The sequence below is a fragment of the Phascolarctos cinereus genome, unplaced genomic scaffold (assembly GCF_003287225.1).
Source record: "Phascolarctos cinereus isolate Bilbo 61053 unplaced genomic scaffold, phaCin_HiC Scaffold_3;HRSCAF=262, whole genome shotgun sequence".
Classification (NCBI taxonomy): Eukaryota; Metazoa; Chordata; class Mammalia; order Diprotodontia; family Phascolarctidae; genus Phascolarctos; species Phascolarctos cinereus.
In genome coordinates, this window is record NW_027555736.1 from 83,535,832 (window position 1) to 83,561,959 (window position 26,128).

Sequence of the window (26,128 nt, forward strand, 5' to 3'; positions counted from 1 at the left end):
ACTTTTCCTAGGTTCATATGGTTAGTAAGTATCTAAGGTAGTATTTGAACTCAAGCCTTTTGAAAATAAGTACACTCATCTCTTTCCACCACACCATGGTGCTTCTTCCTGAATTATAGTAGCAATAAAGGAAATTATATGGGCTCCATCTATGGACTGGGTCTGACAGCAGGATCTGGACCTATACACATATTTCATGTGTGTGTATGTGTGTGTGTTTATGTGTATGTGTGTCTGTGTTATGTATATGCTTTCTTTGGAGGTTAAAGTCACTACCAGATGTTTCATTGTGTGTTAAAATGTATGAAAATATGCAATAAGGATTTCCTCCTATTGGAACACATAGCTCATGGTGTGTCTGAAATTGCTGGCTCCGTTCTTGTCCTAGTTAGATGATAAGATAATAAATATTGTCAGCCTGAGCCCATCTGGACGAAGGAAACATTTCAAGGGGGCTGGATCAGAGTTCTCATTTGTATATCTTGTTAATGGGCCATTAGCGTTCTTCATTTTTTGCATGATGCTCCACTTTTGCAGATCTCTTGGACTGCTCAAGGGCAGTTCCATTTCACTAAACTGTCCTTGACTCCACACTCTTGTCTCTTTTCCTTCTACCAAGTGAATTGGAAGCATACTTTTTCTGGTTCTTCACTGTGTAAGCAACCCTATTTGTATATATCTTAAATATATATACATATATACATATACACGTATGTATTATGACCATGATAAGAGAGATTGAAAGTGTAAAATCCAGTAATCAAACCCAATAAAACCCCAGGAAATTCTTCAAGCTCTAACTTCTTGTCATTCAGCCATTCAGTTGTGTTCAACTCTTCGGGACCCCACAGACCATTGCATGCCAGTACTGTCTATGAGGTTTTCTTAGCAAAGATGCTAGAGTGGTTTGCCATTTCCTTCTCCACAAATTCTACACTTCTGAAGTAGGTGAATAACCAATCAGTTTTTCAGATGAGGAAATTGAGGCACTATTGAGAAAGGCAAACCAGCCCATGCCATAAGATGAGTCCATAGTGAAGTATGTGGCTAACCTCCCTCTTAAATGAGAAAATCATGAAAATGTAAAACCAAAGTTAAGCATTTCTGTACTAAATTACTTTAATTAATTAAAAGAAAAAAATCCCTAAATTTTAAGTAGAACATTCCTTCATTTCATCAGTTTCTTAGATGAAAAAATACTTTCAAATGGAAGAATTTCACTTTAGCCTCATACCTCTTCATTTGTAATAGAGTTGATAAAATGAATTTGCTTCTAAATTCAGAAACAATGATCACAACCCCCCATTAAACATGAAAAATGTTTGTAATTTGCTGACCCTTCTAATATAATTGCATTCTTTTTTTTTCCATTTAAGAGATATTTGAAGGAGGGTCATGTACTACCATCTGTTAAGCATAGTTCTTTTTGTGATCTTTCTACCTACCATAAAAATGACCACCAAAGGAATGGTTTATTTTCAGGATCAACAATTTTCAGGCATGTAAAGACATATAGAGGCTCTGTTAAAATCCAGAATTAGATTTTAGAATAAAAAGACTTGAGCCTATAAACCTGGGTTGTTGTTTTACTTCATTATCTTATAGAAGATAATTTTAATCATCACTGAACTAGTTAAATAATCAATCCCTACATGAAAGTGAAATACAAATTATATATATATATATATATATATATATTTTTTTTTTTTTTTTTTTTTTTTTTTTTTTGCTGTAACACAAGCTATCCCAAGACACACACTCATACAGGAATGGGATGGTTTGTGTTAGGAATAAGGGAAAAAAATACCCATCTCATCTTTGTAATTATGACTTCTTCTATGATCAGGAAGCTCAAGTAGTTCAGACACAGCACTGATGAAATCAAAATCCCAGCTTTGAATCCCATAGAGATCTGCTTGTTCTGTTCATTGACCACAGGCTGCCTATGTAACCCTGACTAGTCATCTCAAAAATAAGTATCATTTCACAAAGGGTAATGACATACAATACCATGCAGGGCTTCACTGCTCTGGGACAAATGGCTCAATGTGCATGTCTTGTTCATTATTAGTTAGCAGCATAATAATTACATTCAAAGGACATCTGATTATTACCACCTTTGAACTTGCTTGTTTGAAAAAAAAAGTAGATCTGTGAGCTGGTAAAATTAAAGTTCTTATCTGCAAGCCTAGTTTTATGGAATTTCTCAATATGTTCAGGCTTTCCCCATGATGTATTTGAATAGGAATCGTCTCACTCAGCATCAAACATTAGATCATCAGCCCAGAGAATTTTACTCCTGCCAATGTACTCAGGGCATGCCTGGATAATGGCTACAGCTTGTCAATGTACTTCCTCTTTCTCATCTGTGAAACCAGGATCGCAGAATGTGGTATAGGTGGTGAGAAACTACATGAAAAGAAAGATATTTATTTTGTGCTGCACACAATTAACTAGTAGAGTAATTTTACTATTTGGGGAAAGAATCTTGATTTTTCCCCCCTTTATACATATCAAAAACCCACCATCAGATAGCTCATCTTCAGTGTGCACCTGGAAAGTCATTATTTATCCTTAGTGCCAACCACCATCTTCGTAGGAAGAGAATATGAATCTGATACTTAAAAAGTCATGCATCATTCTCTCTGTGAAACATTTACATGACTGTGAAAAGAATGCTTATGGATTAATTATAAGTAATCCCTAAAGGGAACTAGAAGTTCTTCATGGATAGGTGAGATATGTAGTAGGCTAAAAAAAATGCACAGGAATAAAGGGTTACAAGAGTGAGTGTCAGACCTTACCCCCTCAAGCATCCTCAGCAGGCAGAGTATAAAGGAGCAGGTATGAGCTAGCACTGCAGTTCTGTTGGGATTTGTTTTCATGAAATCAAAAATTATACTTTCCCAAGTATTATTATTGTTAATATATCATTAATACACTCTTTGTAAATGAAATAGGGCTACTTTGCTAGTTAGGATTCTGAGTAAACTCTTTTGCAGTTCAGACATCAAAGGGTTGCCAAGAAGGAAAAGTCCAATATTCAATAATTATGGCCATTGAAGACAATTAAGGACTAGCTGGCTGGGAAGTGGGTACTTATCAGTAGGAGAAATAAACACTTTGAAAATTTACCATTTGTTGGAATGCTAAAAAAAAAAACAAAACAAAAAAACCAAACCATGATAACCAATATACCTTTTGCCCTTATTTTTCCATAAAGATTTGTTAATGTACCTCCAGACTCCTTCAGAGCCTAATCTGAATGCCACCTCCTACACCAGGGCTTTCTTGCTAGCACTGTTCACCTTTTCAAATGGGCTGCTAGGTGGTGCCATAGTGCATGCTGGGCCTGGAGTTCATCTTTGTGAGTTCAAATCTGACCTCAGATAATTACCAGCTGAGTGACCCTGGGCAAGTTACTTAACACTGTGTGCCTTAGTTCCTCATCTGTAAAATGAGAAGGTAATGGCAAGTCATTGCAGTATTTTTTATCAAAAAACTCCAAATGCGGTCATGAAGAATGGGACATGGATGAAATGATTCTACAACAACAACAACAACGTGTTGTTGTACTGTTACTTTGCACACACATGATATTTCTTTGTCAAAATTCATGTTGAATCTCATTAATGTAGAATGTAACCCCCTCGAGGTCAGCGACTACCCCTTGGTCCTAACACCTTACACAGTGCCTTTGCATATTGTAGGTGTATAATAAATGTTGAATGTCATGAAGAATTGCCTCATTTGGGAGTTTCATGTTAGAGATGAAGAAACTAACATCCTGAGAGGGGAAGCAATATGCATGCGCTCACAATTAACTAGCAATCAAAGTTTTAGGAAGAAGAGTGACGTCAATTCAATAAATTCAATAAATAATTATGCCCATTATATGTGGGTTCCTATGCTAGGTGCCAGAGGATATGTAATGGAATACAGCACAGATACAGCCCTCTGGCATTTTGCAGCCTAATAAAATTTAACAAATGTTTGTTGAATTTAATTTAAAATAATCTAATAATAATAATATGCCGACAATTCAATTAAAGTTAATAAGCATTTATTAGGTTCCTGCTATGTGCAAGGCATAGGAGATCCCCCCCACAACCTTCAAAACTTTTGTGTTCAGTGAGCTTCCATTCTACCAAGGGAATGAAACATAAATACAAATAAGTCAAATGAAGGGGTTGAACTTGACCTATAAGGTCTCTTCCAGGCTTCCAGGCTATGACTTTAACGATAGGACCAGGAAAATTGAGGAGATAGAGAAAGCCCTAGCAACTGAGGGGGATCAGGGAAGTGTTAATAAAGAAAGCAGCTGGCTGAGTTGAAGCCTGAAAGAAGAAAAGGATTGTGAGAAGCACAGAAGAAAAGGGAGTGCAGTCACTCTAGCCATGAGAGTGACTTGGATAAATACGTGAAGGGCAGGGCGCAGAGTGTCAAGGTCAGGGAATATCTATTAGTACAATTTGACAGGAATGTGAAGTTCTTGAAGAAGGGGAGTATGAAATCAAGGTAGAAAAGTAGGTACGAGTCAGATTGTGGTAGTGGGTTGGTTGCAAATGCCAGATAAAAGAGAAACGGAGCCACAGTAGGATTTTGAACAAGAAGGTATCAAGACAATACCTATGAATTTGGAAGATTTTTTTTTCTGGCAAATGGGAAGATCAGGAGGGGATTGGCGAAAGGGGAGAATCAAACTAAGAAAACCAATTAGAAGGCTTGTACAGTAGTCCAGGCAGGAGGAGACATGGGCCTCAACTAGGGTAGTAACTGTTCCTTGAATAGAGAAAAGGGGACAGATGTAAGAGATGTTATGCAGGGGGGATTGATATTGCTTAGAAACTGATCAGATATGCAGATGTTTACCTCACTTACTGATTAGATGGTGGTACCCTCAACAGAAATAGAAGAGTTTGGAGAAAGAGGCAGATTTCACTGGGAAGAGGTATAGATAATTAGTTCTATTTTGGATATTTTGAATTTGATGTTCTTATTGTAGGAAGAAATGTCTAATGGGCACTTGGTGATGGAAGACTCTTTAGTCCTCAAGAGGAAAATTAGGGCTGGATACATTGATTTGGAAATCATCTGCTTAGAGATAATATTTGAATCCATGGGAGCAGATGAAATCACACAGGGAAAGGGTGCAGAGCGAAGAGAAGATGGTGCAGGAGAGCAGCCTAACAGAGTTACATTAAAGGAGAAAGAGGTGGGTGATGTCTATGAAAGAGGTGGGTGATGTCTAGCATAGAGATAGAAGGGGGAGATGAAGTCAAGCAAAGAGAAGGGGTTGGGGAGAGGAAGTAGTTTGTTAGTCACATCCAAAGCTTTGGGGAGATTAGAGAATGTAAACAGAGAAAAGGCCATTGAATCTAGCAGCTAAGAGATTTTGGCAACGTTAAAGATGGCAGTTTCAATGCGGGTAGTGGGGCTACAAAGGCAAGTCTCAAAGGGTGGAAAAACTAGTGAATGTGAGAAAATGGAACCAAAACAATATGGAACTTTCTTAGAATATGACAAAGAAAGGGAGGCAAAATATAGGATTATGATGAGGAAATGGCAGATTCAAGTGAAGACTTTAGGGATGGGGTAGACCTGAATATAGTTGTAGGCCCAGAGAAAGAACCAAAATATCTGAGAGGAGGGAAAATGAGAATACTTCAGGAATAAAATTGAAAGTGACTGAAGATTCAGTGGGGATTTGAGATGTGGAATAGGAAAGATAAGGGAGCTCAGGATGGATTGTCTCAATATCCTCAGTAAAATAGGAGAAAAGGTCTTCTGCTTTTGAGAATGGAAGAATTTGGGGCCTGACAAGAGAAAATTTTGAACAGCTACTGATAGGAATGAGATAGGGAGAATTAATCAAGGAAGAATAATTTTTTTTTCTGTACAGTAGTGAGGGTACAGTTGATATGAGATGACTTAAATTTCTCCTAGACCCAGTTAACATGGCAATGCGATATGACCCGAGAAAGTGTGAGGCAGGCTTGAGTATTGGCAGCACATTAATGGTAGAAAGATGAAGAGACAAGAGAATTCAGGTTGGAGAAGGAAATGTAATTTAATTGGCTAAGTATAAGGACCATGCTGAAGGGTGGAAAGTGATTCCAGAGAAGAGTGATAGATTGAGAGTGGGAGAGGTGGAGGGAGATTCATAGAGAAGCACACCATAATAGCTCGAAATCTGGAAGGGACTTCAGACACCTCTTGGTTCAGTCCTTTCATTTTACATATAGGAAACAGGCTCAGAGAGAGGAAATATTTATCCAAGATCACACAAGTGGTGTCAGATTTATGAAGAGTGAGGCAGAGGATTAGAGAATGAGGTCAAAGAGGAGAAATTTTAGAATTCAAAGGCATGATAGAGAAGGCATGATTATGGGTGAGGATAAAATCTAAAACATGCCTCCCTTGGTAGTGATGCTCTGGTACATTGGAATCAATCAACTACAATGCCAAGGTGTTTGAGGGGATATCAACATTTTCATTGAAATACCCCACTAGAAGGTCAGGGGTTGTGCTGGAAAGACAGTGTGTGAGCTAAGTACTCAACTCCCTGGGAAATGACCTGGAGGTCAGTAGATCAGACCAACAAGGATCTATGACACAAATGATTATAAGAAATAATAAAAACAAGGTACATGAGACAGTGCAGGAGGTAAATAAAAGGGCATAAGGACAGAGGAGGGAATAGCCTAAATACCATCTCCATCATTTGCCAATTCAGAAAAGCTTCATGTTCAGCTTAGTTCATATCTGTGTTATTGGGAAATATATATTTCCTGTAACTTAACATTATTTAGTGTCATGAGGGACCTTAGAGATCATATAGCCCAGAAAGGCAAAGACTAAAGAGCTCGGACTAACTCAAGGTAACACAGAGCTGGGATTTAAATTTAGGTGTTCTAACTCCAAATACACTTGTTTTTCAACTTGGTCATTCTGTAAAGTGGATGCTCCAACTTCCTCCTTCCTGTGCTTCCACCCCTCTTCTCTAAAACAAAGGGAGAATGATCTGGATGTCAGAAACAATGCTTCAAGCTGCCCAGTAATAGGGCTTTCTTTCTGCACATTGAACTAATAAAAAGAGAATCATAGGTATGTCTGGCCTATACCTTGTAGAACACGTACCCCGTTCCCTCAAATTTGGGCTAAGGCTACCAGGGACCCCTGACAGGGGGCAACAAACTGTCTACTAGGACAAGATCATAGCAGATAGCTTTCCTAGACTCCTCCCAAGACTCCTGTAGATTTATGTGTATTTTATAGAAATCTGCTTATAGAGGGGAAAACCAAACTGAATCATTGTTATTGTTAGGGTTAACAAAACTATCCATGTGTTTATTAGTCACAGAATGTCCAGGAATAGAAACTCCCAGAAATGTGCCCGTTGGAAATTACTGAAAGTGAAGCCTTGGTATCAATACAGAGGTTTCTTAGGCTTTGTATGCCTAAACTTGAATGGTATTATTTGGTGACAAACTAACATTTTGAGTGCTAAGTATTATGAAGTACTATTGAAGATCATTCCAGAGACTTCCTCAAAATTGGGGGTTAGCCAGCACCTGTCATTTCATATGACTTCTCATGTCTCCTGTGTTTGTGAATTTAGGAAGAGGGAATGAAGGAAAGAGAAAATGAGGGTGCTTTTGAGGTTAATTTAGCAGTAACTCCACCCCCTTATTAAGGTAAATGTCTTATTATTGCAGATAGACATCTTGCAGAGGTCAGGAAGATGACAAATTATTTTTCATTTGCGTACTAGTGAAGTATGTATGAGAGACAGTGTTTTAAGAAGTGACCAGAGATCTGACCCTCAGAGCCAGCGAGACCTCCATTCAAATTCTGTCTCTGACATATACTGGCTATGGACCCTCAGTTCTCTAGGCTAGGGTATCAAACTCACATCAAAATGGAAGGCCTAATCCATACATAAGGATCAATGCAGGCTGCATATTGATTTAGCTTTAAAATATAGTTCTACTTATGTTTTATTATATTTTTATTTATTTTGCTAAATATTTCCCAATTACATTTTAGTCTGCTTCAGGCCACACTTGGTAGTGTTGTGACTCATGGGCCATGTGTCTGACATCTCTGCTTCAGGCTACTGCAAGACTATATAATAATTCCAGAGACGGTGCTGACCTGCATTAGTAAAGGGAGTTTCCTCATATGTAAACCAACTGTGGTCTCTCTCCTGATCCCTAAAAGAAAAATAAAAGGGAAAAAAATCTATGTTTTCTTTGGAACAGAAAAAAAAATCCAACAATGTAGACAACAATCCTGTTATATTTTCCTTTGAGGAGTTTTGGTCCTTGTTGAAATAGAAAGATATATTAATAATAATATTAATTATTATAGTTTTATATATAATCATATCATATATCATTATATAATATATAATATTTGATATTATAAATATGTAATTGCAATTACAGAACAAAACAACATTTACCAAATTGCTGATAATAAGGCAACCATATCTAGTTGTCTTAAATAACTAGTATATTACATAAGAATGAGTATAAGTGCTTTCAGAACCATTCAGAAAAGGAGGGAATAATTGTGGCCCAGAGTCAGTCAGAGACTAGTACCATTTTTTTCCATTCTAAGGCATTCTCAATGTATTACATTTATATTTAATCATAAATCTTTTCTTTCTGGGGAACATGATTAAATAAATTGCACATGTATGTATCTCCAGCAGCTTTGGGGCTGTGGTTTTCTTTATCCTTTGGAGTTTAACCTGGAACATGAGCTGGCTACCTTGGAAGTATTAGGGCAGGAGGAAAACTGAAATGCTTCTGCTCCTGGGTAATCACTATCATTTCTCAAATTTTACCTTAGAAAAAAGGCTATTGTTAGCTTTTTTTTTCTCCCTAGCTTAACTGTGTGACCACGGGCAAGTCACTTTATCCTCCTAGCCTCAGTTTCCTCATCTGTAAAATGAGGGACTTGGACTAAATGAAATCTCTTAGATCCTTTTCAGCTGAAAATCCTATTATTCCCATGGTCTTTGGTAGTTTATGTAAACTGCTTTGTCACCATAAGCATCATATGAATGTTAATTGCTATTGTTATGATCATAAAGTTCTGGAAATGCTGTGGTGATTTATGGGGCATTACTCTTTTCATGAACACCAAAGCATGGCAAGATATCTGTTATATCAAACTCAAAAATAATGGTTCAGGAGTCCCCATTCCAGGGGAGAGGAGGGAAGTGCAGCAACATTTGAAATAATCAATCTATTTAGCAGGATTGAGGGCATACCCAGAGACAGAACCTTTTTAATACACTTTAAGAATAGTTGTTGTTTATGGAGCAGCTTTTGTATAGTGTGTGGGATAGAGTGCTGGATCTGGAATCAGACAACCCTGGGCCCAAACCCAGCCTTAAAACACTTATTATGTGACCTTAGGCAAGTCACTTAACCTCTGTCTCAGCATTCTCATCTGTCAAATAGGGATACTTCCCAGGGTCATTGCACTTTGCAAGCCTTAAAACATTGTATGCATGCTAATTATTATTATTTTATATCACCTATATTTCCCATTGTAGCCCCTCCCCAGCCATCTTTTACAACAAAAATTTTTGAAAAACAGTTCAATAGTGCTGTAATCCTTCACGCCCATTGTCTTCCACCACTGTGGAGAAAGAAAGTACTTCCTGGTTATCACTTCTTTGGGGCCAACTTTGGTCATTATAATTTCATAACCTTCATTACATATATATTGTTTTCCTGGTTCTGCTTACTTTACTTTGCATCAGTTCATACCTTCCCGTGTTTCTCTGTATTATCATATTTATTATTTCTTACAGCACAGTTAATATTCAATTATATTCACGTACCACGACTTTTTTTTCTAGCCCTCTCTCAATTGATGAGCATCTACTTTGTTTTTAATTCTTTGCTACTACAAAAATTGCTCCAATAAATATTTTAGGGTCTGTTGGCCCTCTCTTTTTTATCATTGACCTCTTTGAGGTATATATGCCTAGCAGTGGAGTCTCTGAGTCAAAAGATATGGGCATTTTAGTCACTTTCTTCAGATAATTCCAAATTGCTTTCCAGAATGGTTGGACAATTCGCAGCTACACCAACCAGCAAGGTTGCTAAAATAACAGCAGTACAGAATGCATTGAATGTATTTTGACATGTTTGGAATTGCCATTGGAAACAGTCATCACCCATCTGTTCGGGATGATTTGAGAATAAGAAGAGGACTTGACTTGAACCATTTGAGATCATCGCCAACTCCCATTATCCCAGGGGATTGGTGGCGAGGACAATTATAGCTGTGTTCTCTAAAGACATTCCTACATAGCTTGTTTCTCCAATTCTTGTAAAGTGTGAGCAGCAACGACAAGGGATTTCTCTTTGCCCTTCTTCTGGGCACCCCACCCTAGACAATTCTCCTCCTAATTCCTCAGGCACTCTAGCAGTGACCAGAGATGATGCAGGTCTCAAAAACAAGAAGGGAAAAGGGGTGATGGCAGTAACAAAAAGCAAGGCCTCTTTGAGATCAGACTTTTTAATAAAAAAAAAGTCATGTGTAGCTCTAATTGTTCTAAATTCATTATTAAGTCCATTTTGGACTTTTGCTGATAAGTCAGCAGTGACCTAAAATTATGAAAATCCCAGGAGATATTAATTGTAAAGCACCTTGCACAGTGCCTAGTATATTGCAGGTGCTTATAAATGCTTGTTTCCTCCCCTTCCCCTTTTCACAGGTTTCATCAGGGGTAGACATATGCTGCTGGATATTTGAGATTTATGGGATTCTAAAGGTCAGAATGGATTCTCTGGGCAAATCAACAATATCCTACGGGCTCTAAGAATCTAGGGGAAAATATTCTCACCCCACCGGAGGAAAAAAATGGCTTGGTATAATTAGGAAGGGCAGGGAGAACAACTCAAAAATGGCAAAGCTTGAGTTCATTTTGTTGCACTCCAAACCAATGAAAATAAGTAATTTTACCCTGGGATTATTGGGAGTTTGGCTTATGTGTGGCATAGTAGAATTTTCAATTTTTTTTCCTAAGAAGACACATCCTAGTCTGTGAGGGGATAGGATCACTGAGGTATCTATGAAAAGTTGTTTTGTGTTCAAATCAAAATATTTTGAACAAAATAGAGCAGACTTTGATTTTTTTTTTTACTCTGGGCATCAAATACTATTGTAAAAAATACCTATGCAAGGAAAATATTGGTATGACAAGAAGATTTCCAGTTTCCATCCAGTGGCTCCATTTATTTTAAATAGCTTTCTAGTATAGGTAAGGGTTTTGGAGAATTCCTTGGAATTTGTTGTGATATTTGACACTTCTTGTTGAATATATATCTTTATGATAACTTACAGAGACTTGCTTATTTTCACTGCTACTATGAAATCTAAATATGACTAGACCTGTTTTGAGATATAGAAGGAGATTCCATTATAATCGATTATCTCCCCAGAACCTTGGATGATGCTGTTGAAACTTCATCCTGAGATTGACCTAGATCCATTTTTCCCCTTAACTTTATTAGGTAAGAGTACTCTGTATGGTTCCTGTAACATAGTGGAGATAATCCACAGAGGCTTTGTGCCATAGCTGATTGGAATATAACTCCATTTCCCTGCCATTACTAGAATAATCGTTTAAACATGTGCAGATAACTTAGCCCATGTACTTTGTAGATTCCTGGACACTTGGAGAAGGGTTCATTTGTTCAACAGAATTGTTTTTATTTTGTATTGATGACTTTTTATTTTATTTTTACATCACATTAATTTCCAAATATATTCTCTCCCTTTCACCCAGCAAACCTTCCCTTGTAACTGAGATTTAAAATGACAAAGTTAAAAAAAAAAGGCAATTCAGTAAAAACAGCCAACATATTAACTTGTGTGACAGGACATGTGATTTTCCATACTTATAAGAAAACTTAACTTTTCTTATCTGTTCCTAATCTTGGGGTCTGATCTTGGTCATTATAGTTATGTAATGTTCAGTTTTTTTAATTATTCTTTCAATTTAGATTCCAGCTTTTATTATTTTTAATTAATTATGTATATTATTCTCCTAGTTCTGCTTACTTTTCTTTATTTTAGTTCATGTTTTTTATTTTAAGTTTTTATCATTTGTATTATTTTAAATTTTTTATTTTAAAATTTTTATTGTATTTAAGTCATTATGCATATTGTTTTCCTAGTTCTGCTTACTTTTCTGTGCTTTAGTTCATGGTTTATTATTTTTAAGTTATTACTTTTATTGTTTTAAAGTCTTTATTATTTTTATTATTTTAAAGTTTTTATTATTTTAAAGTCATTATGCATATTCTTTTCCTAGTTCTGCTTATTTCTCTCTGCTTTAGTTCAAGTTTCCCCATGTGACTCTGAATTTTCATATTTCTTTTTCTTCTAGCACAATAATGTTCTGTTCCATTACATTCAGAAGCCATTGTCTAATTGATGAGCATGTGGTTTGTTTCTAGCTCTTTGCTACCATATAAATGCTACAATGAATATTTTGGTATATATGGGACCCCTTTTCCACCTTTGGCCTCCTTGGGGTATACGCTTAATAGTGGGATCTCTAGGTCACAGGGTATGGACATTTTAGTCAAATTTTCAGCATAATTCCAAATTACTTTCTGGAATGGTTGGACCAATTCTGCTAACAATGCATTATTAGTGTGCATATTTTCCCACAGCACTTCTGATGCTGACTTAACTTTTGTTATCTATGATGAGTTATAGAGTATGAATTAGGACTTCACTCTAGGAATTTTGTTTTCATTTTTACTACTACTATTTTAGAACAATCTTTGAAATAATTGTTAATAGCTTGCATTTCTTTTAAAAAACTTTTTCATCTCCTTTGGCTATTAACCATCGAGGAATGACTCATGGTCATATATATTTGTGTTAATTCCCTATGTGTCCTATGTATCAGACAAGAATAATAATTGTGAATGGTTTGCAAAGTGCTTTACAAATATCATGCTGTGATAAGTGCTGCGGGCACGATTAATAAAAAGAAATTCAGTCCCCGCCCCCAAGGAGCTTACAATCTAATGGGAGGAGACAATACACAAAAGGAGGCAGGAAAAGGGAGGGAGACAGGGTATCAGGGAGTACTTGGCATGGGAGAATCTTGTTTGGTGGAGTTGAAACCAGGCAGAGCAGCAGATACAGAGTGGAGTGAGGATAAAAAGCCCAATCTCTGCCTTCTAAAAAGGAAAGCATTGGGAGGAGTTTGATACTCTACCTTCCAGTCCTTTAATCAGAGGAGAGAGGAGACTGAGGGAGATGGCCTCAATCAAGGCTAGAATGAGCAGCATACTGATGAGATGATGAGGTGATGACCTCAACCTGGGAATTGCACAGAGGATGCCTTCAGAGGTATTCATGAGCATATTAAAATTTAAACACAAATAGACCTGGCTACATAATAATGGAGAGACTGTAGTCTCTATGAGAATATACTCAAAATCAAGAACTCTAAAGGCAGAGCTCCATCACATTGGGTGAAGTCCCCTTTGGTGGAATCATGTGACAATAGGGAACAGATTCACTCTGCATCTGCTGCCTGGTTTCAACATCCTCTTTATGACCAAAGCCAAGCTGACTATAGCTATTTGTAACTCTGGAGACAAAATAAAACCATGATAGGAAAAAGTGGACACACTAATGTGACTGTTGCATCTGTCCCCTGTGTATGAGTACTATGTACATATATATATAACCCCACTCTACATTCTGTAGCCTAGGGAAGACTTTCAGAACCTCCCCCTCTCCTTGCAATGGCCCTTAACTCCCCATTTAGGAAGATAGGGCGCCTCTCTTTTCCTCCATATCCTAGCCACATACCTGACACTTCCACTGCTTCCACATTCACTAGTACTGGAGGACTGGCTGCTCTGGGTGTGTTTGGGAGAAGAGGAAGAGAAATAGCAGCACCTTCCCTCCCCCAAACAGCTCTAGAAATCGGTATTCATAGGAGTTTGCACAAACTTTGATAGCCATCTTAAAGCATTTAAAGGGAGAGAAGGCTTAGATGTGTTTTGCTGGAATCTAGAAAGCTGAGCTAGAAACAAGAAGTCACAGAGGCAGATTTGGGCTTGACATAAGTGGAAAAACACCTAAGAATGAGAACTTCCCCAAAGAGAAATGTGGTCGTCAATAGCTTTTCAACCAAGGTCTTTGAGCAAAGGTTGGATTACCACTTGTTAGGTCTGGTGGCGAGGGAATTCTCGTGAGGGCATAGATTGGACTCAATAGCACCAGAGATTCTTTCTTGGAGGGCACAATCTATATACACTCCCCTGCACCTCAGTAACTACCTACCTTTGAAATCATCCTGGTTTCTGTAAGGTGTCTTCACCCTGGCTATGTGTGTGTGTGTCTGTGTGTGTGGTACAGTACAAAGAAAAAAGTCAGCTGTCAAGAAGCTTATATTCTAATGGAGGAGACAATGTGTAGATAGATAGGTAGATAGCTACAAGGTAGTTACTATACAAGGAACAAAAGGCATTAGCAATTGGGGTTGGGGGAGGGCACAGAGAGGTAAGGCTTCCCTCAGAAGGTGGCCATTTGAGCTGAATCTTGAAGGAAGCCTGGGATTCCAAGAAGCAAAAGTGAAGAAGGGGAGCATTCCAGGCAGGGGGAGAGTCAGTTCAAAGTTGTGACGATGGGACATGGAGCGTCAGGTGTGAAGAACAGCAGGACCTGAGAGTGCCAGGAGATGAATTATATGTGGGGAAAGAAAAGAAAGAAAATGATGGGAAGGGAGCCTGTTGTGAAGAGTTTTACATGCCAGAGAACTTCATATTTCATCCTGGAGCTAGCGGGGAGCCACTGGAGTTTTTTAGGCAGTAGGCTGCCCTTTTTTTTTTTCAGTATTATGTTCGCCTCACCTGTGTGAATGCCAATCCTCCTAAGGTAACCTGGCTTGGAACCTAGGTGTCATTCTTGACTCCTCACATTCAGTCCCCGTATTGACTCTGTTGCCAAGGCCTGCTGATTTTTCCCTTTCAGTATTTCTTGTAGAGGGTATCCCAAGAGTCTTAGGGCAGCTTTCTGCTATCAAGGTATCTAGTGGGCACCCTAGTGCTCAGAGTGCTGGACCTGGAGTTAGGAAGATCTGAGTTCAAATCCAGCCCCAGATATTTTCTAGCTGCATGACCCTGGGCAAGTCATTCAACCTCTGTTTGTCTCAGTTTACTCATCTCTAAAATGGAGATAAAAACAGCACCTCCCTCGCATAGTGTGAGGACCAAATGAGATATTGTTTGTAAAGCCCTTAGCACGGTATCTGGTATATAGTAGGCATTATATAAATGCTAGTTATTATTACTATTGTGTTTAGCACTTTTCTTAAAGCATAGATATAAAAATGCAAGGGTCATAAAAACATGAAGAGAAGTGACAAATTAGGTATTAAGAGTTCATGTAGACAAAAAAGGGGAAGGAAAAAAGGGCAAAGCCAAAGTTTTGACAAAGCTGTCTAATTTAGATAAAAATCAAATCTGTTTACTTACAGGGAGGGAGGGTATAGGGACCTGGGTTCAAATCCTGGCTCTTCTATTATCCTGCCTGTGTGACCTTAGTCAAATTTCCTAACTTCTCAGGCCTTAATTTCTTCATCTGTGAAATGAGGAGATTGGATCAGATAATTTATATGGTCCTTTCAATTCTTAATCTATGATTTTATGCCTGTGAGCCATAGATATGCAACTATGATATTATATTTAGTTTACTCTCTCAAAAGAACAATTTCAGATTAAAAAAACAGTCATGCATGCATAATGTGTGTATAAATTTATAATGAATATTTCGTAGAAATGTGACATTGGAAGAATAACAACACTTCTTTCTTTTGTAAGATTGAGGACTGAAATGGAAAGTATATATGAGTTTAACAATTTCTGCTCTGAAATTGGCCAGTTTCCAAAATCTAATACCATTTTTTGGTAGATGGTTTGAAAACAAAGCCATAGCTTGAACCTTCTTAGAAAATGCAAGAAAACCCTTCTGCTACCATGTTTTCAGACTAACATAGATGGATTAAAGATCCTGACAAAGATTAAAAATTTACATGAGGTTGTCAGTACCATAAGAGGAGTCTGGAAGACCTGAGCTTGGTGATGGGAAGACAGAGAATGGCAAATGAGTAAACAGAGCAGATATCATACCAAAGGATAAACAGCATTTTAATGAACAATAATAAATGTAATTTGGACATTGGTTTCCATCATCACGGAAGTCGAGCTCTTCTGCATTCACATTCAGTAAAATATACATCTGTATTTCATTCACAGGTTGTACTCAGATTATCTCTACTTTGCAAGTTCCAATAAATCTGCTGAAGATTTCCATGAAAAAGTGGCAGAATCTCTGCAGCTGTTTGAAAATTGCATGTTGGATTATTCATTGCGAGCCTGTGTCTACAATAACACCCTGAATAATGCGATGCCTGTATGTATTCACAAAATCCTTTGACTTCTTTCAATAATGAGCTATTTTGCTGTTATTATCTAAGTGGAAATGTGGCTCAGAATTTTAGCATATAAACAGGAGGAAGTGTTTTAATGTGCAAATACTGTTCAGAGAGTCCTTTGAGAGGCAGATAACATTAAAACAGATACAGGCTAGTGAAAACCTGAATTTTTATCACTTTGTTCCATGTAGATGATCCACCAAGAGCCACAACATCTTGCTTTGGGAGAGAATGAGTGCACTTTTTTTTTCTTTACGTTACCATTTGTTGTGTGACTTTAATTCCAACTCTATCCAAAACTCCAGATTGACAAAGATACCCATCCTGGAAATTACCTTCTGAATAGACACTCTATTTGTGAAAATTATGGTTGAATTTTAAAATATTTTGCTGTGTTTTAAATTGCATACCAGTAACAACCAATGTTTCACATGACTAGCCAGCAAACAAAATATGTCATCTGCTGATCAATTTAATGTTTCTCATCTAAATTCATGAGGACCTTTCTGTTTCTTTCTTTATTTTAATACAAAGAAAGTAATTTTTACTAGTTGTCTTTTATGAGTTGAGAGCATTTAAGTTAGGGGTGGTTTACCTCACCTCATGATATTTTTTTTATTTCTGGGGTAATTTTCTCAGTTAATGCATTTTTCTGCCCAAGTTAATGAGCATTTATTAAGCCCTTACTGTGTGCTGGGAACTATGCTAAGTTTTCAGGTTGCTGGAAATGCTAAGATAATGAAGTAGAGCAGCTAGGTGGCAAGGTAAGGCAGTTAGGTAGCATAGTAGATAAGATTCTGGAAGACCTGAGCTCAAATCATACCTCAGGCACTTAATAGCTTTGGGACCCTGGGCAATTAACTTTTGTTAGCCTTAGTTTCCTCATCTGTAAAATGCAGGTGAAAATAGCCTTTACCTCCCAGGGTTGTTGTAAGGATCTAATGAGATCAATATGCACAAAGTATGTCCTAAACGTTAACACACTTCTTAACTGAGTAGATACTGTTAGTCCTAATATTAATCTTAGTGATCCTTGTGGACTCCAAAAGGGAACTTAGAAATCTCACTCCACTAGGAACACAGACCACAAAAGACCACAGCTAGGTATGTATAGGTACTAGTTTGTTGGGAGAAGCCAAGGACTCCCCCAGGACAGAATGGAATCCAGTCAAAGAGCATTCATTTATTTATTCATTGACTTTTTCCGTGAACATTTGCAGGCTACCTACTTTGTATGACTCATGCTTGTGGGGTGTGGGGATACAAAGAGGAAGAATCAATTTCTCAATAACATTTTTATTAAGAGCTTGTTGCATACAGGGACCGTGCTATGTATAGGCTGTAGTTATAAAGACAAAAAAAAAAAACAGCCCTTGCCTTCAAGGAGCTCAAATTATCTCAGGAGACAACATCGACACATGCAAGTAGATACAAAAATGTAAAAATAAATAAATAAGTGAAAAATAATTGGGGAGAGACACAAGAAGCTGGGGATCAGGAAAGCCTCATATAGAAAATGACACTTGAGCTGAGCTTTGAAGAAAACAAGGGATTCCAAAAGGTAAAGGTGAGCAGGGAGTGCCTTCCAGATATGGGGTGCCACCTTTGCAAAGACACAGGGATGGGAAATGCAATGCCTCTTTTCTTAATGAGGTTATATTTTAGTAGAGGAGATGAGACATTACTTTATATTGTCTCATGAGGCAGTATATGATAAGGATCTTATGAGCTATGTGCTAGAAGAGCAAAGAGGATGTGGAGAAGAGGGGAATGAGAGAAGGATTCACTGAAGAGAATAAAAGTGTGGATTAAAGGGAATTGGGAGTGTTCACAGTTTCTGGTGTTCTAGCATAAATGGGTCAATAAGTTAGTCAGCGAACAGTTATTAAGACCCTGCTATATTCCAGGCACTGAGCTAAGAGTCAGGGGTACAAAAACAAAAGTAAAATAATCTCTTGTCCTTAAAGAGCTTACATTTTATCAAGGAAGACTATATATACATATATATGTATATACACTATATATGTATATATATATATATGTATGTATATATGCATAATGTGCATGAATATACACATATACATGTATATGTATATATCTTTATATACACATACATATATACTATAGTCTGTACTATATATGTATATAACATATATATGTATACCTATCTAGATAAATATATGCATACTATATTCTCTACTGTATACGAACTATATAGAGATAGATGTACTACATGCTCTACTACATATTATAATGTGCATATACATACATATCTAGAGAGAGATATTGAGATATACACATTATGCGCTATACTATAAGTGTGTGTGTATGTGTATGTGTGTGTGTGTGTGTTGTGTGTGTGTGTGTGTGTGTGAACTAAATTCAAGGCATTACCAGTTGGCAGGGTCATGGGCAGTGGGGAGCACCAGGAACGGCCTCTTGTAAAAGGTGGCCCTTGAACTGAGTCTTGGAAGAAACTCGAGATGCTAAGAAACGAGGAGAGGAGAGAAAACCTAATGGACATAGGAAACATCCAAAGCAAAGGTTCAGAGGAAAGAAAATGAATGTCATATATGGGTCACCATAAGAAGGACAATTTGGAATGGGCCCCTGATAGAAATCATTCTGTTGGCTCAGATTATTTCAATTTTCAAGGAATCATACTCCTGCCAGGTTTTTTTTTCCTACCCTTTCTATTATGCCATTTAACAGTATAATTGAAAATACTGAGGTGATTCTGCACACATTATTAACCAAAAATGCCCTAACAAACCAAAGAATCAGAATTCAATCCTTTAGATTTTCATTTGTGAACATCTGCCTTAGAATAATTTATAGAAAATGTCTTAGTTAAAAGACCACATTCTACAGTCCCAGGTACTCTGTGTGCTAACAAAAACCTGTTTTTTAATAGGAATAACTCAGTTTCACCTCAACCTCTGTCTCTTTCAGAGAACACCTTCTCATTGCACTGAATTGTGATCAGCTTCTAAGACCTTCTGTCCCAGAGGGAAATGGTTTACATATTGTTAACAGAGATCAAAATACTACCATGAAGTTATTCATCACTATTTTATGGAATGGGTCTAAAGTATGGAAATCATACAAAAAGCTAGGAAGCTCCTACTATGCGACAGCAAATGCCTGAGCTGTGTGGAGGAAGGCATGAGCTCAACTTCAAGAGCAGTTCTCTGTTCCCTTCCTCACTGTTCCCCACTGACAGCCAGCTCAGTAAAAACTTTTTTTTTTACTTGAAAAATTGTAAATAATCCAATTTCATGAGAGGCCAAAGAGCTACACTTTTCTGAGTGGTTGTCATGCTATGAGACATGTCTGTGAATAATTTCAGTGGTGATGTTGGTGTCAGAGTCTTAGCAAGAACAAGGAAATTCAGTATCAACCAATAACCCTCACCCCCCATGATCCATCAGAACATTTCCCAATACTTCATTGTACTTTACCTATGATCTTATAAATACATCAGTCTATGAGTCTGTTGTAAAGGATGACATCATTTATTGATCAAAGTGATTTCTTGGTGTGGGACTGAAGCTCACATGAAATAATGAAGTGCTTATTAAATGTTTTTCAGAGAGCATTATAGAAGGTCTATGAGTTAAAAAGAATCACAAAACTTTCCATTTTCCACTACATGACCACAGACTGTAGAGTCACAAGGAGAATCAATATTTTTGAGCCTATTTGTAGGATCCAAAAGTTCATGATCAGAATTTGGAAATTGTGCAGTGAGTGGTGTTAGGAAGGGAAATGGATAGGCTAATTTCCTCCCCCAGTCAGAAGCACTGTGGATCAACTCTCTGACCTTCATAGTATTTATTGAATGCACTTTATAAAGGAAGTTTTCAAGAAAAAGAAACATAGTTTAGAGGTTTAGAATTAGAAGGGACCCAGAGAAGTTAAATGAGTTACCTAAAGTCACCCAGGTTTGTCTATAGCAGAACTGGGATTTACCCATTTCTCTGAATCAAAATCCAGGACTCTTTCCACTCCACTATTTCTCTTGAGTTATTAATTTCTTTGCATCTAGCAAGTAGAGCATGACTAAATTAATTTAAGTTTAACCTTTATAGGCTAGGTACTTGAAGTTTTGAGGGAAATCATCACATCAGTAATGGCTCCATGAATTTTAAATGAATTGAAAACAAGCTACTGTCCCAAAGAACAAGTGAGATTGGTTATTTCAGTGATATTGTTAGCTAGAAGAGCCTTAAACAACGTTTAATTATGTTGAAATTGACCTAATAGAGTTATCTAACCCCACCTTAGAGGATTCGCCAGTGGATATAGCTGCTATTGAAAAGACAGAATACTGAGAGGGACTGGGAGCTTGTTACCCTCATTTCTTCTTCCCAAATGCAATCTTCATTAAAAGAGTAGATGGTGCTCATGGCCTAGCAGCCAGAGGCTATGTGCTTATTGCTGATGAATTCATTCCTCTGCAGTATCCCTGACAGCAAGCATTGAGTACAGACTGTATCCACTCCTTTGCTGAGCTCAGAAGAGACAAGAGTGGAGTGAGACATAGTATGAGATGATTTCTACCTTTAAGGAGTTTACAGTCTAGTTGAGGAGACAGGACTAAGGTTCATGAAATCAGAATATTAATAAGTCAGTCAATAAGCATTTATTAAGTGATTACCATGTGCCAGGCTCTTTGCTAAGTGCTGAGAATATAAAGGATGGCAAAAGACAGTCCTTGCTTTCCTGGAACTCACAGGTGAGACAAAGTGAAAGCAAATTATATACAAACAAAATATGTAGAGGAGGGAAGCCTTTGGCATTAAGGGGCATCAGGAAAGGCTTCCAGTAGAAGGTGGGATTTTATCTGGAGCTTGAAGAAAGCCAGGGAGGCCAGGGGCAGAGACAAGTTGGGGAGAGCACTGCCGGTATGGGAACAACCAGCGAAAATATGGTCATGAGATGTAGACGCTTGTGAAGGACCAGCAAGGAGGTCAATGAAATTGGATAGCAGAGTACATGGGAGCGAGTAAGAAGACTGGAAAGGAGGGGCCAGGTTATGAAGTGATATCTTACATCTGTGTGGCAATTTGTCATTTCCTAAGTTCTCTCAGCACCTGCTGTAGTTTGAGCCTCAAACTGGCTATTGAAAGTGTTACTCCCATTTTGTCAATGAGGAAACTGAGAGGAGAGAGCACACGATCATAGATCTAGAATTTGAAGGAGCCTCCAAGGTCATCTAGGTCAGTGGTGTCAAACTCAAGTAGAAATGGGGGCTGTTAATCTATACATAAGGATCCCTGTGGGCTGCATATTGACTTAGTTTTAAAGTGAGATGTTACGTGTGTTTTATTTAATTTTTATTTATTTTGTTAAATATTCCCCAATTACATTTTAATCTGGTTCATGGCAACACTCAAAAGCATTGTGAGTCACATGTTTGACATCTCTAATCTATGCCAAGAACAGCTAGGTGGCACAGTGGATAGAGTGTTTGGAACTGGAGTCTGGAAGACTGGTCTTCCTTAGTTTAAATCCAGATGCTTATTAGCTGTGTGACCCTGGGCAAGTCACTTAACCTTGCTTGCCTCAGTTTACTCATGTGTAAAAATGAGCTGGAGAAAAAATGACAAACCATTCCAGTATCTTTGCCAAGAAAATCCCAAATGAGGACACAAAGAGTTGAACACGACTGAAACAACTCAGTAACAACAACAATCTAGGCCAAAGCTCTGGTTTTACAGATGAGGAAACTGAAGATAAAGAGGCTGTGTGCTATGCCCAAGTTCACAGTGGCAGAATGAATAGCAAGACCTGGAATAGGATCTCAGGCCCTGGGACTTCGAGGACATCCTTCTAAATTCAGTACTCTATTTCACTGCACCATGATGACTTATACAAGAAGAGAGTTAATTAGTGATAAAAATGGAATCTAGAAGCACTTCAGTGGTGCAGTGGGTAAAGCACAGACCTGTCACCGGGAAAACCTGAGTTCAACTTCACCCTCAGACACTTACTAGCTGTGTGACTCTGGACAAGTCACTTAACTGATATCTGCCTCAGTTCCCTCTGTAAAATGGAGATAATAATAGCATCTACCTCACAGGATTGTGAGGATCAAATGAGTTAACATATGTAAGGTTCTTTGTAAACCATAAAGCACTATATAAATGCTAGCTGATCTTATAATATATTATATATAATCATATATGATGCTATAGATGATAATGTGTTAGTTATTATTATCAGCTAGTAACAACTCAGGTCTCTAGACTTTTGGTTTAGTTCTTTCCACTAAGTTGAAAAATGGAGACTCTAAAGGCTGATGTAGTATGTGTTGGGAAGGGCTTCACAGAAGGAAATGGCCTTTGGCAGATGCTTAAAATGTGGGTGAGACTTGGATAAATGCAGAGAATAGGGAGAAGCTACAAGATGAGAAGTAATGGGGATGACATATGTAGGAGGCATTAAGGAAATCACCTAGAATAGAAGACCAATTTATTTTAATAGCTTCACAGTGTATATTTCCTTCCATGAATCTTATAGAAATAAGCATCTTGTTTACCATCATGCACTTTACATCATTTTAAATTTGTAATTTTTCTTAGGGTAAGTGAAAAGGGGAATGGAACAAACATTTATTAAGCCTTTAAGCACTTTACAAATATTATCTCATTTGATCTTACTAACTTCTATTATCACAGTTAAAGTAGATCCCCATATGGACAAAGTAAATAGGCTCCAAATGTGATCTGCCTTCCCTCTTTTAACTGTTTGGCAAAAATTTCCCAACCACATGACTGGTGGTGTAACCCTCAGACATTCTCAGACACACAGGAAAATCATGGGCTCATAGATGTAAAGACCTTGTCCAATCCATCGTTTTATAGATGAGGAAGCTGAGGCAGGAAGCAATGAAGTAACTTGCCCAGGATCACATGGAGGGGGATAAATCCAGGTCTCCTCACGAGTTTCTCATGGTTTATCCCACTTTCCAAGTGGTCCTTCTAAAAGGACCCTGGGATCAAGGTCCTTTTTTAAAAATAAAGGTGGTGGTTGCTGTTTGTCCTTCTTTCTCGAAGAGGACCATGACATCAGGGAGGTGATGCCATGGCATGCAAGTGAATTGGATTTAAGTGGGGGAGGTCTGTGTAAAGTCACCAGCCTCACTTTCTCCTCCAGAGCCTTCTGGGTCCAGTGGCCAGATATTAATGGGAAGGAAGCACCTAGGCAATTAGAATGAAAGTCAACAAATTCCTCATGAGGTAGTTGGATGTTTTAATTACTTAGCACTTCCTTTAAGCTCTTTCATTTATAGGACCAGAACAACATCTTTATCTCCCAGTTGCTATAAATATTCTTTTAAACAATCATGTGCAGTGTGTGAAAAACAGGACAGGTTCTCTGCAAAATTCAGATCATTTGGGAAATAGATTTAGGAGGAAAATAATTGCCTTCAGGAACTTAAGAAATTCTTTCTTGTAATAAAAGAGCACTGGATAGGCTGTTGAAGACCCAGGTTCAAGTCCTGGCATCATTTCTATTTTAGTTGTGTGACTTTGAGGCAATCATTTCACATCTCTGAAGCCTAGTTTTCTTATCCAAAAGGGGAAATATTTCCACTACATACCAGACAGAATTCTTATGAAGAAAGCACTTTGTGGTTTATAAAGTGCTATGGAAAGGGGATCTATTTTTGAAAAGGCATTTCCATCGTAGACAGCATGGCATATAGATAGAGAGCTGGCTTCAGAGTCAGGATCCAGGGTTCAACTGGGTTCAAGGAACTCCTTGGATTCATATTAGTTTTGTGACCCTGGGCAAGTCACTTAACTTCTCATTGTTGTAGGAAATCCTCCAACACTATTTAACTAGCAGAGAAAGTAACAAAGAATTCCTTATCCTGATATCACAGATTCAATTTTTTTTCTTTCTTTCCTTCTTCTTTTCCCTCATTTCTGACATACTACATTGTGCCCCCTGTCCAGTGACAGTCTTGTATGTACTCTGGTTACCTCTCTTAACCCCTTACTAGCTTATTAGCTTCAATGAGTGCCAGAATTAGGTCTTATCTTCCCCCTCCAGGACCTTTGCTCTATACAAAGGAGGCTTTTAAAAGGTGTTTATTGAATCAAATTTTGTTGGATTTACCTGAGGCAAACATATTGGAAGATATGGAAGATTGGAAGATATGTCCTCAAGCCCATTTTTATTACCTGCTTGGCCTGCAATAAAACCAAAAGTGAGAGAAACTATGTCACCAAGAAGCCTTGAATATCTTGTCACTGGTAGGCAAAATGAATTAGTGACTGCCACTTGGGTTGATAGTTCCAAGGTCAATGGGAAAGTTGTATTAGAGAGTAGATGAAATAGTGAGGAGAGCTGGGAAGGAGTGTGCTGGGATAAGGGCAAAACATCTGGTTCAGCCCAGGGGATCATTTCAGATGCTAGGGGCACCAGGGCAAGACCCCTCATGCTTTCCCTAGCATTTTTCCCCTTTTGTCTTCTCCAATTTGGCCCTTTCAGATTTATTGTCTTTGCATTGCTTTCATTTCATTGGCCTTTAGGAAGGCTGGAATGAGCCACTAGAGTTGAGAATTCCCAAGAGGCAGAGGCATGGAGGCCAGAGAGAGTGGGACAAGACCAAGGAATGGTGGCAAAGAGTGGTTTTGCTTGGAATTTAGTCAGGTGTGTGTGTGTGTGTGTGTGTGTGTGTGTGTGTGTGTGTGTGTGTGTATACCATGAAATATGAAACAAGACTTCAAAGAACGAGCCAGAATAAAGTGTTCCTGTTTTATCCTGGGCTAAGGCAGAACTAGTATACTGTTTAACTTGTGGAGAGTGATATGATTGTACTTGTTGTCACCCATGGAAGGCCTGGGTTGAAACTGTGGAAGCATCAGGGTGATGATCCACAATATGGAAGCAAAAATAACTTTTATTAAAGGTGACAGAGCTAAAATAAGTGAGCTCACATTTCCAGCAGCAGGAGAGTCCTGGCAAAATCTCTGTGAAATGTTCTCTTCTCTGGGGTCATTCTATCATTCTCTCATTGATCTGGATGGAGGCTTCAACGAACCAGTTTGAGCAGGCCCTTGCCTTTAGACCTCCCTTTAGTATGCAAGGTAGAGAGTCAGGGCATGTCAGTAGTTGTTAAAAATAAGTGAGTTTGTCTAGTTGCTCTCTACTTGAGGAAGCTAGGTAACACAGTGGATGGAATACTGGGTTGGGAGTCAGGCCAATCTGAGTTCAAAACCAGCCTCAGTCACATATTAGCTGTGTGACATTAGGCAAGTCACTTAACCTCTGTTTGCCTCAGTTTCCTCATCTATAAAATGGAGATAATAATAGCACCCACCTTGCAGGGGTTTTGTGAGGATCAGATGAGATAATAATTCAAAGCACAGTGCCCCTGCACACAGTAGGCACTATGTAAATGTTAGCTATTATTACCATTTGAGTGATATTGCATAAAGTTCTGCTGGCTGACTTCAGACAGTACTAAGTATTACAGCTGAAGTAGGGACCATTTATTTACTGTTTTTCCATATAAAGTATTCCACAAATTCCCTCTCTTCTATACTTGTGTGTCATCTATCTATCTATCTATCTTGTCACTTCTACCTCCACATCTTGTATAATTCCCCTTCT

General features: G+C 38.0%; 1 protein-coding gene across 4 annotated transcripts in view; it reads left to right on the top strand.

Moving 5' to 3' along the window:
* Nucleotides 1-26,128, top strand: part of CHST15 (carbohydrate sulfotransferase 15) — a 129,545-nt gene that overhangs the window by 94,207 nt on the left and 9,210 nt on the right. For 3 of the 4 annotated variants that reach the window (XM_020964080.2, XM_020964081.2, XM_078151010.1), the window contains exon 6: nucleotides 16,320-16,476. In XM_020964080.2, the coding sequence (XP_020819739.1) occupies nucleotides 16,320-16,476 (157 nt within the window). Of the gene's footprint in view, nucleotides 1-16,319; nucleotides 16,477-19,450; nucleotides 19,938-26,128 lie in introns of those variants that run through there. The other variant, XM_020964083.2, reaches the window with a different exon arrangement.